The sequence below is a fragment of the Ictidomys tridecemlineatus genome, chromosome 8, assembly GCF_052094955.1.
Source record: "Ictidomys tridecemlineatus isolate mIctTri1 chromosome 8, mIctTri1.hap1, whole genome shotgun sequence".
Lineage (NCBI taxonomy): Eukaryota > Metazoa > Chordata > Mammalia > Rodentia > Sciuridae > Ictidomys > Ictidomys tridecemlineatus.
In genome coordinates, this window is record NC_135484.1 from 31880490 (window position 1) to 31898865 (window position 18376).

Below are 18376 nucleotides of genomic sequence, written 5' to 3' on the forward strand. Positions count from 1 at the left end.
TTAAAAAAGAAAATACTGAACAAAAATAACCTGAAAATATAAATAGGACACACATATGTAACTAGGCTTACAATAGTTACATACTACAAGAAGGAACAGAAGACTAAATGGATGAATAGATGAAGTAGCCAAAGAATGTGCAGATCAAAACTACAATGTGTTTTTTTACAAAGTGTTATTGATTAAGGTATTCTTACAAATGGAAAATATAGAAAATAGCTCAGCAATATTCATAGGTCAAAATAGGTACTTTTCATTTTACACATTTTCTTCTGAAAATACTAGCCATATGGTTGACCTGTGTCATTTCCAGCACTCAAATCAATAAGTTCTGCAGAACCTCTGATCTTCCCAGTAGTTGCATGTCTGCATCCAAACCCTTGGCACACAGATGATAAAAGATAGAAGGGAGACAGAAATGAAATCAGTAATATGGCAGAATAGGAAGCTTTGAGGTCTTCTTCCCACCACAGACATAACCATTTAATAGCGATATATGGATCAATTCCCTTTGTGAAAAACCCAGAAACTACTTCAGAGTCTCCTGCATACCAACAAAGTGTGAAACCAGCCATATCAAAACTAGTAGCAGAAGTGGAAACATATTTTTTTCATAATCCCCACCCTTAGTAGGTCTTATACAATTTGGAGGGAATCCCAAGGTACTGTCATACTATCTGGTAACAACCCCAGTTTCTCCCCAAGAGGGAAAGAACTGAACTAGATGTTTACTATCCAACTTTCCAAGTGCTATCAAAGGGACTAGCTTATATCTCACTTTTTTGAAGAGTGGGTGGGACCATACTGTAGGGCCCTGGGGGATAGATACAGTGAATAAAGAGGAGGTTTAAACTAGCATGCAGACATTTGCTGTAGCTCCTTCTTCTGATTTAGCTCAGAGTGAGTAAGTAATAAACTATAACTTCTAGCTTTTCCCTGAGGAGGAAAAGAATTAGACCACATGTCCATTGCCCTAGTTTTCCAGAGGGTTCCCAAAGGCCTGCCCTCTGTCTTATCAGTCTTATAGCACTAAGAGGACCCGGCATAGGTAAAGAATCTGGGAGCTCGTTACCACAAAGACAATGATTTGATCTAACATGGTAGTAATCATATCCTCTCCCCCTGGCTCATCACTGAGAAAACAGACAAAACCCCTAATATTTCAAATTATTCCTGGGAACAGAAAGAGTGTTTAAATATTTCAAATTATTCCTGGGAACAGAAAGAGTGTTTAAAGAGTGTCTAAACTAGCCTGAGGAGCTAGTTTCAGTCTTGCTTATCTCAAAACACTAAGAGGACTTGGCATATTCTATACACCAGATTAGGGGGTGGGGGTAGACCTAAGAACAAAGAAAGAAGATTAAACTAGCATAAAGTTTTGAGGAACTTCCAGAATCTCTGACCAGATTGATTGATGAGGGTTTCTTTCACACAAAGCCAGTCTATTAAGATTGGTGTCTAATGTATAGACCCAAAACACAGAATATAAAGGAAAAAAAGAAACAAAGAAATATATTCAAAACAAAGGAAAAAAATTAATCATAAAAATTGAACCCAAGGAAGCAGAGAAGTATGATTTACCTAACAGACAATTCAAAATAACTATAATAAAAGTGCTCATTGAGATGAGAAGAACATGTATGCACAAAATGAGAATTTCAAGAATTTCTAAGAGACAAACAATATTGAAAAGTACCAAATGGAAAACAGGGAGCAGAAGACTATAATAACTACACTTAAAAATGAAATAGAGGAGTTTAACTGCAGACTAGATAAAGAAGAAGAAACAACTCCAAACTCAAAGACATGTCTTTGGGAAATATTCATACAGAAGAGCAAAATTAAAATTTTAGGAGGAAGAGAAGAAGAAGAAGAAGAAAAAGATTAAGACACTTGTGGGACACCATCAAGTAGGCCAACATATGCAGTATGGAATTTTTTAAAGGAAAAGAGAAACAGAAAAAAAAATCAGAGTGTATTCAAATAAATAATGGCCAAAAGCTTCTGAATATGAGAAGATAATGAACATGCAGGATTAGTAAATCTAAAGGATCTCCAAAGAGATGAACTTTAGGAAGTCCACATCAATGCATTAATAACCAAATTCTCAAAAGACAAAAAAAGAATTTTGAAAACAGCAAGAGAAAGGTGACTCCAAAATATGAGGGAAACTCTACAAGACTATCAGCAAAATTTTCAGCAGAAACTATAAATCAGAAGGGAGTGGAATACAATAGTCAAAGTACTGAGAGAAAAAAAATTTAAAAACTGTCAAGTAAGAATGTTCTCTCCAGCAAAACAGATCTTCCAAAAATGACAGACAGAAATAAAAGCAAGAGAGGGTGGATGCTGATACTTTTCTATACAAATAAAAGCTGTGGGAGTTTATCACCACTAGAACTTGCAGAAGTAGGAGTTCTTCAACTTGAAACGAAGTTTCAACTACACATCAAAACATAAGAAAGTATAAAATACAGTGCTAAAGTCAAATATATAGACAAACGCAGATGCTATATTATTGTAAAGGTAGTAGATAAGTCATTTTAAATCCTAGAATAAAAGTTAAAAGCATTAAAAATAATTATAAGTAAATGATAAATTTAGATATATAATATAAATAGTTATGAATTGTGACATCAATAACTTTATGTGTATTAGGGAAAAGTAAAAGTATGGAACTTTGGTAAGCAACTAAAATGATCAGCTTAAAAAAGATTGTTATCATCACAAAATATTTCATGTAAGCACCATTCCACAAAAACAATATCAATAGAATTTACACAAAAAAATGAGAAAGGAATCAGAGTATATAAATATATTTTGAAAATGAAACACAGAGGAAGAAAGCAAGAGAGGAGAAGAGGAACAAAAGTATTACAAGCCAAACAAAAACCAACTGACAAGATGGCTATAGGAAATTTCCATATCAATAAATCTATAATTGCATTAAGTATAAAGGGATTAAACTACCTAATAAAAAGAGAGTGGTTAAATGGATTAAAAAACAAGATCCAAGTATATGCTGACTACAAGAGACTCACTTTAGATTTAAGGCTGGAAATTAAAAAAATAGAAAAAGATGTTCTATGCAAATGGTATCCCAAATAAAGCAGAAAAGACTATAATGATATGAGAAAAAAATAGACTTTAAGTAAAAATTCCTCAAAACAGACAAAGAAGGACATTAGATAATGATAAAAGGGTCAATCCATCACCTAGATATAATAATTACAAATAAATAAATATAATAATTATATATGAACACCAAATTGAGCTCTTAAATACATAAAGCAAACAATGATAGCTCTGAAAGGAAATATAGGTATCAATATAGTAACAGTAAGAGATTTCACTATCCCACATTCAATAATGGGTAAAAACAACCAGAGTCCCCCACGAAAAAAAAATCAATGAAGAAACAACACACTTAAACAACACTACAGATCAAATGAATCCAATAGATGTATAGAACATTCAACACTAAAACACATTCTTCTCAAGTACACATGAAATATTCTCCAGACAAGATCACTATTAAAACAAGTCTTAACAAACTTAAGAAGACTGGAATTACAACAAATATCTTCTCTAACTAAAATGGAATAGAATTAGAAATCTATTTTAAAGAAGAAATGGAAAATTCACCAACGTGGAAATTAATGCACAACCAATAGGTCAAATAAGAAATCAAAAGACAAATTTGAAAATATCTTGAGACAAGACAAACTAAAATTAAAACACAATACACCAAAACTTATAGGAAGCAACAAAAAGTAGTACTAAGAAATAAGTTTATAACAATAAATGCATACATTCAAATAGAATTTCAAATAAACAACATTTTTAAAAAGAATTTAGTCTTTATTTTTTATTTACTTGTTTTTTTATGTGGTGCTAGATAAAACCCAGTGTCTACCTCTGCTAGGCCAGCACTCTACCACTAAGCTAGGGCCCCAGCCCAAATAATCTACTTTTACACCTCCAAGAACTAAAAAAGAGAACAAACTAAACACAAAATTTCCAGAAAGAAGGAAACAATAAAGATTTTAAAAGAAATAAAATAGAGAATAGAGAACAATAGAAAAAACAATAAAATAAAAAGTTGTTTTTTGAAAACAATCAAAATTGACAAACCTTTAACTCGATAAAATATGTAAGATTCAAATTAATAAGATGAGGAAAAAGAAATACTACAATTACTAATGCAGAAATAAAAAGAATCTCAAGAGGCTACTGAGAATAATTATATGCCAACAAACTAGATAATCCCCCCCCAAAACTGATAAATTCCTAGAAACATATAACCCACCAAGGCTGAGTCATGAAGAAATGGAAAATCTGAACAAATCTATCTCTAATTAGTAAGAAAATTGAATCAGTAATCAAAACCTCACCAAAGAAAAGCCCAGGCCCAGGTGGCTTTGTTGGTAAATGTTTCCCGAACATCTGAAGAATTAATGCCAGTTTTCCTAAATTCTACCAAAAATTTTCAAACTCATCTGATGAGGCCAGAGTTAAAAATCAGAGAGACACTGTAAAGTAGGGAGAATTTCGGACCAATATTCTTCACATGTAAAAGTCCTCAACAAAATATTAGCAAACCAAATTCAACAGCCCATCAAAAATATTACACACCAGGATCAATGGGATTTATCCTTGGGATACAAGGATAGTTCAACATACGAAAAGTAATTAATGTGATATTAACAGAATCACATTAACAGAATAAAATTCACATCACATCAACAGATGCAGAAAAAGTGATAAAATTCAACGTCTTTTCATGATAAAAACTCTGAACAAACTAGGAATAGAGAGAAATTACTTCAACATGATAAAGTCCATATAGGAAAATCCCTTTGCTAACATCCTACTAGTTATGACTTGAATATGAGATGTATTCTTTTGTTAACTCAGGAATATTCAGAGGTAAAATGATTAGATTATAAGAACTATAACCTAACTGGTGAATTAATCCATTTGCTGGATTAATTATTTGAATGGACAAACTAGGTAGTAACTAGAGGCAGGTGGGGCATGGCTGGAGGATGTGGATCACTGGGAGCATGCCCTGGGGATTATATATCTTGTCCTCCTGGCTCTTTCTCTCCCTTCAATTTTTTTCTTTTCACATCTCTATTTTATTTTTATTTGTTCTTTTTAAATAAACACAACAGTGGAGTGTATTTTGACATATTATACATACATGGTGTATAACTTATTCTAATTAGGATTCTAATCTTGTGGTTGTACATGATGTGGAGTTACCCTGTTTGTGTGTTCATATATAAGGATACTAGAGAAATGCAAATTAAAACTACACTGTGATTCCATCTCTCTTCGATTTTTAGTTGCCATGAGGTAAATAGCTTTCTTCTGTCCTCCTTTCATCGTGGTGTTCTGCCTCACCCAGACCCAAAGTGATAGAGTCAACTGACTATGAACTGAACCTCTGAAACTATGAGTCCAAAATAAACTTTTATTCCTCTAAGTTTGTTCTGATGGGTGTTTTGGTTATAGCAATGTAAAGTTGACTAACATGGTACTCAATGGTTATAAACAGAAAGGTTTTCCACTAAGATCAGAAATAAGGCAAGAATGTACATTCTCTCTACTTCTATTCAACATAATAATGGAAGTCCTGGCCAGGGTAATTAAAGAAGAAAAAGAAATAAAAGAAAGCTGAATAGGAAAAAATAAACAAAATTTCCCTATGTGCAGATGACATTATATAATATATAAAATCTCTAAAGACTTCCCCCCAGCTCTGAGAACCAATAAAAAAATTTAGCAAAGTTGCAGGATACAAAATCAGTTTGGTTTCTATGCACTAATAATGAACTATCTGAAAAAAAATTAGAAAAATCCCAATTATCATGGTATAAAAAATAAAATATTTAGGAACAAACTTAATAAAAGACTTGTAGAGTGAAAATTAAAAAAACATTAGAGAAGGAAATTAAAGAATATTGAACAAATGGAAAGACATCTAGTGTTCATGGTCTGGGAGACTTATTATTGTTAAAACATTCATCCTACTCCAAAGTGTTTACAGATTCAATGCAATTCCTATCAAAATCACAATGGTCACAAGTCTCGGGTTCAATCTCCAGCACCAGAAAAAAAAATCACAATGTTGTTTTTTACAAAAATGGAAAATAAAATTCTAAAATGTATATGTACCATAAAAGACCTCATATAGCCAAACAATCTCAAAAAAAGAAAAACTGGAAGCATTGCACTTCCTGATCTCAAAATACACTACAAAGATACAGTAATGAAAATAGTATGTCACTGGCACAAAGATATACATATAGATCAATAAAACAGAATAGAGAGCCCAAAAACAAATCCTTGTTTTTATGATCAATGTTCATCAGCAAGCATGCCAAGAACACACAATGGGGAAAGGATATATCTTCAAACAATGTGTTAGAAAATTGGATGTCCACATACAGAAGAATGATCCTGAATCCTTTATACTTAACAAGAGCATCAACTCAAATTAGGATTAAGGATTTAAATGTAAAACCCCAAACTGTGAAACTTTTAGAAGGAAACAGGTGAAAACCTTCATAACGGTAATCTTGGCAATGATTTCATGGATATGACACCAAAAGCATAGGCAGCAAAAGCAAAATTAGACAAGTTGGACTATATCAACCTTAAAAGTTCTACATAACAAAGAACTGATCAATAGAGAGGAAAGGCAACATATGAAATGGGACAGAATATTTTCAAATCATATATCTGATAAGAGTTAATATCAAAAATATATGAAGAATTCCTATAATTCAATATTTTAAAAAATGAACACACCTTTAAAAATGGGCAAGATCTTGACTACGCATTTCTATAAAGCAGACTTACAATAGCCAAGAAGTATATAAAAATGTCAGTGTCACTAATTACTAAGAAAATGCAAATAAAACTACATGAAATATCACCTTACATCTGTTCAGATACTTTTCAATAAAAAGACAGTATGTGTTGCCAGGAGGATGGAGAAATTGGAAACTTGTACACTGTGTGGGAATGCAAAAATAGCTGCTAAGGAAAAAATATGGAGGTTCCTCAAACAATTAAAAATAGAACTTCCATAAGATGCAATAACCCCACTTCTGGATATATATATCTCTCTATATATAGATATAGATAGATAGATATACCATTGTGCTTATAGATAACAATACTATATTATACACTTAAAATTCTAAAAGGGCAGATCTCACAAACTGTTCTCATCAAAATAAAATAGAAGACAGAGCAAATGGTACTTGCAATGGAGAACTTGTTAATTAATCTCTAAAACTCTGCATGTTAATATCAGAATCTTGAAAAGATATCAGTAACTACCTTGTTCATTGCAGAACTATTCAGAATAGTCAAAATATAGAAGTAACCTAAATGTCTATTTACAGATGAATGATGAATAGACAAAATAATAGCAGTAATAATGTGATATATATGTATAAATAAACAACCATATTTATTTATAATTTATTAATATAGTTTACATACACAAGTAAGTATATTTATTTACATTATGTATATTTATAAATACTTATACATATGTTTACTTATAAATATTTTTATTTATACATATAATGAAATATTTTATTCAGTCTTTAATAAGGAATTTTGTAATGTGCAACATATGGATGAATGTTATATTAAGTAAAATAAATCAATCAAAAAACAAAAAATACTACATAATTCCACTAATAGGAAGGTATCTAAAGTAGCCAAAATTGCCAGGTATGGTGGCATTGCCTGTAATCCCAGCTACTTAGAAGGCTAATGCAGGAAGATTATAAGTTTGAGGCCAGCCTGGACAAGTCAGTATGCACTTGTCTCAGAATAAAATAAAAAGGTTTGGGATATAGCTCAGTGGTGGAGTGCTTGCTTAGCATATATAAAACTGGGATAATCCCTAGGATGACAAAAATAAATAACAGTTTTCTGATCTTGGCTCTGGCCCTTCAATATCTGCTGCCAATAACACTGAGACAATAATATGGTTACCTCTTAGAATGTAATTCTGAGAGCCACATCCTCATACACTTAGTAGTTACTGATATGACTCACTTCCCTTAGTATTAGTTCATGCTCAGTTTTTATAACCACTGTAGTCCACCAATGGCAGTTTGATGGGGCACTAGAGATGGGGCTCTGGAGACTTGGTTATCATTGACACCTTCTGTGACAAATCTCACTATCCCAATTCTATTCTATCATGTTTTACTGGACATTCTACAAAGGAACCGGAGATTAGTTTGCCTTGGGAGACCTACACAATAATTTCTTCATGCATTTGTGGATTGAGATGATGGCTATATGTCTAAAAACACATTTCAGAAATCAGAAATAGGAAAGCTCTCAATGGACAAATATTTAATTGATGTCATTTCTAATTCTTGACAGAATGAGAAAAATCAAACAATTCCATCTGAAAAGAATTTCAGTTCATCCTGGCTATTAAATTCCCTTTTGAACATAGGATTAGATATTCAGATTATCAAGACAAATTTAGATAATGAAATAGTTAACTTTTCAGGCCAAAGTAAGTTAACAGTAAGTGCAAGTCCTGGATTTGGAAAATTCTCCATCTCTTTGCTAAAGACCTGCCTCAGGGAGTAAGAGAGAAGCTGAAGACATAATGCACCTTGTTTTTCAGGAAAAAAAGTAGATAATCTTTTTATAATCATGGCATTTTAGAGCTGGAATTAACAGATAAAAACATTTGTATTAGACCTAGTCCTCTAATTTTATGAGCGAGGGAAATGAAGCCCAGAAAATTCAATGACTTACTCAAGGTCAAACAATATCAAGTTGTTTTTAATCATTTGGATAAAAATAAAAACTTTAAGTCAATCAAATCATTACAAAAATGGAGAACATTGAAAATAAAAGAGGGTCTTGGAGAAGAGAGACAAAGAGAAGAAGTGCAGGGAACAAATAGTATGGGCCCTGGAGCTGGCCCTCTGGTTGTGTCCCTGGGCACTCAACTTCCTTTTATTATTACTTTATCAAGTGTGTGCAGAGCCAAGTGCCCTGATGCAGAAACATAGTATTGTGATAAAGATGATAATAAAAACAAAACTTAAAATGATGTAAAACCATCGAATGTTCTCACAGTAAATCTATAAGGTAGTAAGTGACCATGTTATGAATGAAAAAGGTAAGGTAAACTTGCCTGAGATCACACAGTTAGAAAGAGATAGAGTCAGTTTCTAGGAAGTTTGATTCCAGAACTGGAAGGAGATCCTGTATTTCAGAGGATCTAGGGGCATATTAGCAGATGCTGGATCTGTCCAGTTCTCCTAAGCTCCTTTAGACTTTTGTCCTCTGCTGAGACTCAGAACCCATTTCTGACAAATGCCACTTTAGAAATGGTATACTCCAAACAAATTTCCAAAGCACATAAGTTATATTCAAATGTAAAACAAATAAATAAAAAAAAGATGAGCATGCTGCCAAAGAAAAGTATGAGGATCTACAAACCATGAGAATCCCTCCTACTGAAATACATAGATGTGTGGTAAAAACATCAAGCACTGAAAGGACCTGGGATAAGACAATCCACCAATGCTAAAGGTCAGAAAGAAAGTTGCTTCATCTAAGGATTTGCTGACAGGGTGTTTATCATTCACATTCTACTAACTGCAAAGGACTTACTCAGTTTATTGATATGAGGAATTAAAATGCTCCATGTGTCTAAATATTCAGCTCTAAAGCCATCCATGGAAAACAAGATAACAGGTGGCAGGTCAAACCTGAAAATGGAAAACAAAAAGTTTATCCATGATTTTAATTGATAAAAACAAAAATATACTTTTCAGTACTACTTGTAATTCTCTGAATTAGAAAATGCTTAGAAAGGAGAGTAAGAAAAGTTCAGAGTCGAGTAGCAACGGTTGAATTTCAATGCAATTATGTTATGAAATTTAGAAAAATGTTTAGGAGATGTTTTATCTTAAAGTTCTACATATTTGACTTTGTATTCTAATATCTCAGAATATTAACATACTCCTCAAAAGCATTTCAATCTCTTCTTTTTAGACTGGTAGTTAAGGTAAAATGATTAAAGATGGCTTTTGGATTATAGCTAAAGGCTATTGTTATTGTTGTTTAATTTCATACATTTTCACTGTCTTTGAGTTTTATCCATATGACACACACATACACACAGACACACAGACACACACACACACACACACACACACACACACAGACACACACATATTCACAGGTGTATGTATATCCTGATAATTGTTTTCTAACTGAACTCAGCCATGTTGACATCACCAAGATCAAGATCACTGGCACCCCAAAGTTGCCCCTGGTGCTTCCCTCTAGTCAGTAAACTCCACAAACCAAAGCCCCAAGCAGGATGAGTAATATCTTGACTTCTAACAGCATAATTAATTGTAGCTACTTTTATATTGACATTTACATGTAAGTTGAATGAAACAGTATACATTTCGTTAAGTCTGGCTTTTTAAAAATATTTTTTTTTTAGTTGTAGATGAACATATAGTATCTTTATTTTTATGTGGTGCTGAGGATTGAATCCAGTTTGTCACATATGAGAGGCAAGCACTTTACCACTGAGCTACAGTCCCAGCCCCAAGTCTGTTTTTTTTTTTTACTTGACATTATGATTGAGATTAATCCATCTTGTTGCATATAGTTAAAGATCATTTTTCCAGTGCATGAACAGACCACAAACTTATTCATTCTATGTTTAACAGGGTGTTTTCCAAATTGGGGCTACTATGAATAGCAGATATGAACAGAGTAAATTTGTTTTAAATTCCAAATACAATGAACACAAAGTAGTATACAAGAAAAATTATTTTCAATTCCGCTCAAGCAGTTATACAAATAAAATTTTAATAAAAACATACAAACATACTTGCCTAAAAATTTTGGCTAGAATACATCTTAAATTTATGATAAATTACCTAAATATGATGAAAAAGAAAGTTCTGAATGCCTATGCCAAATAAAAATTAGACAGTTATGTCTGTGCTTTAGACATGCTTGAGTAAAGTTAAAGGGAAAAAAAAGTGTCTCCATTTAATTTCACATTGCAAAATAAATTGTGAGAAGCATTTAAAGAAAAGGTCTATTAAACTTCCCAGATTACACATTTATTGTAGAGTATTTCATTTAACAAATATCTGAGTCAGACACTCTGCTAGATGCTTAGAAAAAGAGGCAGAGAGGAGTTGCAGTTCTTGTCTAGGGTATAAAATTCAAAAGTAAACAGGATAGTTGAGGGCTAGATTTGAGTACAGATTGTGATTCAAGTATACAGAAGGATGTCAAACTCAAGCTCTGTAAGGTGAGAGCAGGCTTTCCAGGAGGCGTGACATGAGCTAAGTCCCAAAGAACTAACAAAAATAACTTGAAAATGGGACTAATGTTTTAATCAGGGATTCTGTGCAGAAGCCCATCTGAGAGATTCAAAATGTGCAACAACATGTGAGTGTCAAAAATCACTGGATTGAACTGAGGTTGTAGTTCAGTGGTAGAGTGTTTGCCTAGCACATGGGAGACCCTGGGTTTGATCCTCAGCACCACATAACGACATAACGATAAATAAATAAGGTCATTGTGTCCATCTACAACTAAAAAAATTTTTTAAAAATCATTGGATTAACCTAAAAAAGCCAGACACAAGAGAACATATGGTATAATTCCATTGGTATGAAGTTCTAAAACAGGAATCTATAGTGACAGAAATCAGAACAGGGATTGCCTTCGGGGAGTAGAGGGTGAAAAGAGACATAAAGCAACCTTTTGTGATGGTGGAAAATATTCTCTATCTTGCAAATATTAGATTATAGGGAATTTCCAAACACTTAAAAGATATGAGCATTTCAACATATACACTTAAGATATGAGCATTATGTATGAATTATATGTAAGAATTTAAAAATGAAATAATGAACTACAACATGAAGTAATTTCATCAAAAAAACTAAGTGTCCTGGTGTAATTTACATTAGAAATTATCTATTTTTTCAGTCTTTGGCATAATTCTGATTAAAATTTTATGTTCACAAATGTGTTACCAAAATAACCCTGTAGAGGATTCCAAGTTCAAAGCCAGCATCAGCATAAGTGAGGCTCTAGGCAACTCAGTGAGACCCTGTCTCAAAACACAAAATAGGACTGGGGATGTGTCTCAGTGGTCGAATGCCCCTAAATTCAATCCCCAGTAACCGTCTACCACTCCCACAAAATAACCCTACAACTTAAAGACAAGGTCAACCATCCATGGGACCACAGGTGGGATCCAAAGATCCAGTACATCTCTTTCTTAATGTCCTCCCTGTCTCTAAGCTTGCTACTCAGAGCTCCAGAGCACATTTATACACTGCTACCACGAATGTCCTTGTAGTTCAAACAGCCTTAATTATCTCCTCAGGCTACATTGCTAAAGATGAAATTTTCTGATATAAGGACAAATTCTCAAAGGAGACTAAAATATTTTGTCATGATTCTCTTCCTGGCAGTTTTTATCAATTTGTTCTTCCAAAATCAAGACAAATGGCTGTTACTTTGTACAAATAATGGTGTATTGATAATTTTATGGAATGAATTGGTTAACTCCTTTCATTTTAATTGCTCTAATTTCCAGTAAAGTTGATTGTTACATCTGCATTACTTTTATTATCTACAATGAAGCTTGAATAAGGGCACTCTATATACAAGAATTGTCATCTTGCACCTATTATTTCACATCACCATTAGCAAACAAACAAACAAACAATAGAATTTATGACACACCTCTAGTTTATCAGTGAGACAGAGAAGATCAAATAAGTTACTCAAGGTGTCCCACTGCCAGGAGAGATAGAGCTAGGCTATTGGTCTACATCAGCCTGACTTAAGAGCCCACAATTTCTTACTATACTTGGATCACTAGTAAAATAGTAAGACACACAAATAAGCAAACAGAAATGCTAGTTTAAATGTCCAGCAAGAAGGGTCTATCTTCTTCCAAATATCAATAAGAGGGAGAGTCTTAGGGTCATACACACACAAAAATTCTTCCCCTCTACCTCTTCTGTCAGTTGCACAGTGCCGCAGCTTCAGACTATCATTTGAGAGAGCACCAAGCCACAGAGACTCTAGGGCCTTGCTCCCAGAGTTGACTTCCTGACTCCAGCAATCATAGCAGTGTAAACTGGGGGCAAGGTGCTTCACAGCTATATGCCTCCATTTTATTAAATGAATGACAGGGCAAGGGATATAGATAATAGAGCCTACTTCAAAGGATTTTTATAGGAATAATATAACATGTAAAATGACTCTGTGTAAAGTTCATACCAGTACTTCATAAGAACTATATAAATATTAGCTGTTATCATTATTATTTTATTTTATTTTAGTGCTGGGAATGAAACCCAGGACCTCATGCATGCTAAGCCTGCACTATACCACTGAGCTACATCCCCAGCCCACCTGTTATCATTATTATGCTTTTGTCAGAGATGAATTATCAGTGTAATTTGGACCCTGATAAAAGTCCATTTGAATCTATGCTAATTAGTTCTGGGAACACCTTAATAGGTTCAAATGTCAGGTTCATCTAAACAAAATAAGTGACTAAAGAAGAATCCCACAAGAAAAATATTAACTTTTTGAGTAACTAGTGTGTACCATACACCAGAATTAAAGTTAGACTATTGTTTTAGAAGGTAGCAAATATTTCCACTTTCTTAGACCACTTAGTTCTCACATGAAATCTTCTGAACTTGGCATTATTATTATTATTCAATTTTATAGATGAAGCTCAGAGAAGTTACTCTTGCCAAGACCCACAGGCAAAACCAGAACTCCAACTCAAATCTCTTTTTTATTCTAAATCCTTTGCTCTTCCACGCATAAGCTGCTAAAGAAGACAGCTAGATCTGAGGATTGGGACAAACCAAAGTAGCATGATACAAAAACAGATGCATTTTATCCATGAATAAGAAAAAATTCTTAAGATTCTTAAATTTAATTGCAAGGATGAAAGGCCCTACAGATGGGAGGTTAATTAGTTAACAAACTATAGGCCAAGCAGAAGAAAAGTCCATTTTACATTCCTGAATGTATGTTAAAACTTTTAACTCAAATTCCACCCCAACCCCCTAGGTGCCAACACATCCTACTTGCAAACCCCATCTCCTATTCCAGAAACAGCAAGTAGATTGCCCTCCTGCTCTAAAGCTTGACACTCTGCTTAATCTCTCCAGTCTTTTTCATTGCCAATGTACGTTCAATGTGAACAACCTGTGCCTTCCTTCCCAAAATTTTTAGGCTCGCTTTAAACTCATGAGCTCAAGCAATCTCTGTGCCTTAGTCTCTAAATAGTTGGAAATAGGCCACTCTATGGTTCTGTACACATTTTTAATGAAATAATGCTATTTTTTATGTGTTCAGCCAATTCTTCCTAAAATCAGGTACTTCTTACTTCTTCCTCCACCTCACTGTCATGCTTCCATTGCTGGGCCCAGAAAAGTGTGAAGGGCATGATGGACAAAGGAAAGAATGAAAATATACCCCTGCTTGGAGGCATTCTGGACATCTTCAAGCCTGGGAAAAGCTGTGCAAGCAGCTGTCATAAACATATGAAGGAGAAGCATGGGTTGAATGGCTGTGAGGCGGGGGGTATTAACCTCACATGTTCTTTACCTGTACTCACTCAATGAGGCCCACCTTATCCATACTGTAGGATCTTTCTTATCCTATATGACCTTCTGTGAACCTCTTCCCCATCCCTCAGTAAAAAAGAAGAAATTCATAGTGCCAAGATATTAACAGAAAAATGTTCTAGCAGAAGTAGTTTCAATCTAAATTCCAGTACTAACCATAGAACCTTGGAAATGTTACTTAATATTCTAACCAACTTTTAAGTCAATGTGGGGAACCATAAATATACTAAATTAACATAAAGAACTTTGAAAATGATAAAGCAAACAAGTCTATTGTCTTTGAATCCACAAGGAATCCAATCTTTTTTTTTAACTATTCTGTTTTGAAAAATAAATAAAGAAAATGCCACTCTGTTTCTCAATTACTGCCCCATGTGCCAGCTGTCAAAGAAAAGAAATTCCCAACATCACTCATGCTCACCCTTCTGGACACTGAGTCTGCTCAGCTGTGGTGCAGCCTTCTTCCACCCAAGAGGTTTTTCCTGCAAAGCAGAAGATCAAAATCTTCAGACTATTTTACCACACACAAAAAAGGGAAGCAAGTATTCAGTGGACATGATCTTCCTGAACTGCTTAATAGTGTCACTCCAATAACTAAATTCTTCCAAAACATATAAGTGCTGTTTCACAAGTTGGCAAGGACTGTGCCTATAATAACTTGCAGAGATCCGTAATCTGTACCAATTGAATGCCAGGAAGCCAATCTACTGAGGAAAAAACCCAGGGATTCCTTCAGCTATAAAGGGACATTTCTTTTTCTTTTTTTTTTTTTTTGTTAACAGTTTTTCAAATTCCCTACCTCCCCATAGGCAATATCTTCTCTAGAAGCTGCTAAAATAAGTCAGTTTAATAAATATAAATATACAATCTAGAGAAAAGAATACATGGAAAAAGAAATAACTAATGGAAATAATTATATCAAGTGGGCAAAATTTAACAAATGATTAAAATCTTAACAACAACAAAAAAGTTCTTGCTTCATGGATATTTCTCCTTTTAGTGCATTCCAGCTAAATAATAAAGTGGAAATGATAGAGGATGAATGTCACCATTTGCAACCCTGAATGGATCTAGGAATAATTTTCAATGTCTAATATTCCCAAAACAACACAAGCAGACATGATGGACCTCTGGATGGAAGTAGCACTGTCATATACAAAGTAACTTGCAAAAAAAATAAAGAAATATATAAATTACATCTTAATCTCAATAGTCTTCTAGCTCTACCAATTTTCAGGAAATGTATGGTATTACAAATTTCTTAAATCACAAAGGATGCAATCAGCAAAAATTAGAATGCAAAACTTTATTGGAAAAATGACCCCATTTCTCCAATTGCAAGTTGGAAAAAGAAGAGGGAAGCATATATTTTTAAAGGGCTTAAAATATATCAGTCAGTTGTAATAAATAGCATCTATTTGGATCCTGCTTCAATCTTTTAAAAAAACATTAGAAGACAAGGAGAATAATTTGAACTCTGGGTATTCAATGACCATAAATAATTATTAATGATGTTTTTAGGTGAATGAATGGTATCATAATTTTGTTAAATCCTTATCTTTTTTACATACATTCTGAAACTAATTGCAAATGAAAGATGTTAACTAGTATTTGCTTTGAAATGATCAAAATTTTGAAAGAGAAATGGGGGAAAATGAGGAATATATTTTGTTAAGAAAAACTCCAAAAGAAACAGGCAAAAGTAGGACTGATCACTAGATTTTGTACTAATGTAAAGCTTGAAATTATCTAAAAAGCTTATCTATGTATTATTTAATTACCTAGGTGTATTACCTTTATCTAGATTACTCATTATTACTCATTTTACAACTCAATGAGAATTGTAGTTAACCAATAGAAAACAAATAGCAATAAACAACAATTGAATCTTGTCTGATAGCAAATAAATTTTTCTGTAGAAACACAAATAATTTCTATCATACCAAAAGCTAGAATTTTAGTGATTTTTTTCCAACTTTCTTTCAGTCCTCTATTCATTTAATCTCTTTGATTCTCTTTGAACAGGCTTTACATTCTAGTTGGCTGTCTCATTAAGAGTTAGTAAATCTTTGACTTGCTCACTTTACATTTATCTTAAAGTCATGCTATCTTTTTGAAAATTATGTTTTGTCAACATGAAATAGACTTGGCTATGACTAAACATGTTTTTTTGTGAGAAAAACATCATGCTATTCTTTCTATCTCTGCAAATGGTAGAAATGTATCAGAAAGTTTTAAAAAATTCTAAGTTTAACAAAATATAAAAGTAATTAGCTTGTTATAGTCGTGTTTTGTGATTAAAACAAAAAAAATGATACAAATTCCCTCAATATCTCTGGAGATACAATTTTGACCAAAAATAGTTAACATTTTTCAGTCTAAGGAATGGAATCCTTAGAGTAAGAAAACATTTACATTTATATTTAAAATAAACTGAACTTTAATTAAATTAACTCCACTGGATTAACCAAAGAGTGGTAATGATAAATTTCAACACTACTAGAAATAGACAGCTAGATTAACTCTTTCTGTTGAAGGGGAATGAAGAGAAGGGAGGGGAGATAGGAATAAGAAAGACAGTAGAATGAATCTGACATAACTCTCCTATGTACATATATGAATACACCACAGTGAATCTCAACATCATGTATATCCACAAGACTGGGATCCTAATTAGAATAAGATACATACCATCTTTTTATAAATATATCAAAATAGATTCTACATATATAACTAAAAAGAACAAATAAAATTTTAAATAAAAGATAAAATCTTGCTGTATGTTTTGACCTGCCATCCTGTATGTTTAGAACCTGCCATCCCATATCTCGTACCACAAGTGTATCTAACATGGTCATTGGAATGAAAATGATCTTAGTTCCAAGACAAACAAAGAAGTATAAGCTTTTTCCTGTCTTTTCTATACCTTGTGATGGTTTCCTTTCCTCTATTGTGTATAAACCATATTTCCTCCCATAGTAAACATATTTGATCATTTCTTTGATGTATGGAGTAGTAACTAAAAATTATCTGACTTTTCATTTTTGCAGCCCAGGATAGCTCTAGAAAACTCAGGGTTCCACTGAACTCAGAAGCAAATCCATCAACATCCTTCTGCTTACCTTGGCAAACACTCTTGTAGTTAGCACAGCAGTCTTGCTTCAGCAAACAGTCCTCTGCACAGGAGCAAAGACTGGCCACCTTTCTGCTTTCCCCACAACGAGATGAACTGCATGACCATATTTGAGCTGTAAAATTATGCAATTCAGTTCTGGGCATTTATCTTAAGTATCCAATTCAAAAGATACAAATGTGATGCATTTCTCCATGTGTTATTATAAAACAGTCAAATTCTTGGGTTACCTGCATTAACAAATGAAAACATATCATACAAAGAAGAAGCAATCTATTCCTTAGCATGAGGGCAGAGATAAATGCAGCCCTATAAGCTGCAACCCTGATCCCCTCACAGATGCACTCTGAGTTTAGAAAAGTTCTAAACATGGGTCCTATTTCCACCCAAGGGTAAAAATTTCCCATGGTGAAACTTCATTAGTCTTGACTAGTCATGGCTACCCAAGAGCAGCTTTGTCCAGCCTTGTCTAAGGACAGCCAGCTAGGAAGAGACAGTGGTGATAATAATTCAAGGAGCATATCATTCA

The 18376-nt window shown here is 33.4% G+C and overlaps 1 protein-coding gene across 3 annotated transcripts in view; it reads right to left on the reverse strand.

Moving 5' to 3' along the window:
* Positions 1 to 18376, reverse strand: part of Enpp3 (ectonucleotide pyrophosphatase/phosphodiesterase 3) — an 87823-nt gene that overhangs the window by 44602 nt on the left and 24845 nt on the right. For all 3 annotated transcript variants that reach the window (XM_078019120.1, XM_078019121.1, XM_078019122.1), the window contains 3 exons: positions 17837 to 17962; positions 15136 to 15196; positions 9679 to 9776 (listed from right to left, as the gene is read on the reverse strand). In XM_078019120.1, the coding sequence (XP_077875246.1) occupies positions 9679 to 9776; positions 15136 to 15196; positions 17837 to 17962 (285 nt within the window). The remainder of the gene's footprint in view (positions 1 to 9678; positions 9777 to 15135; positions 15197 to 17836; positions 17963 to 18376) is intronic.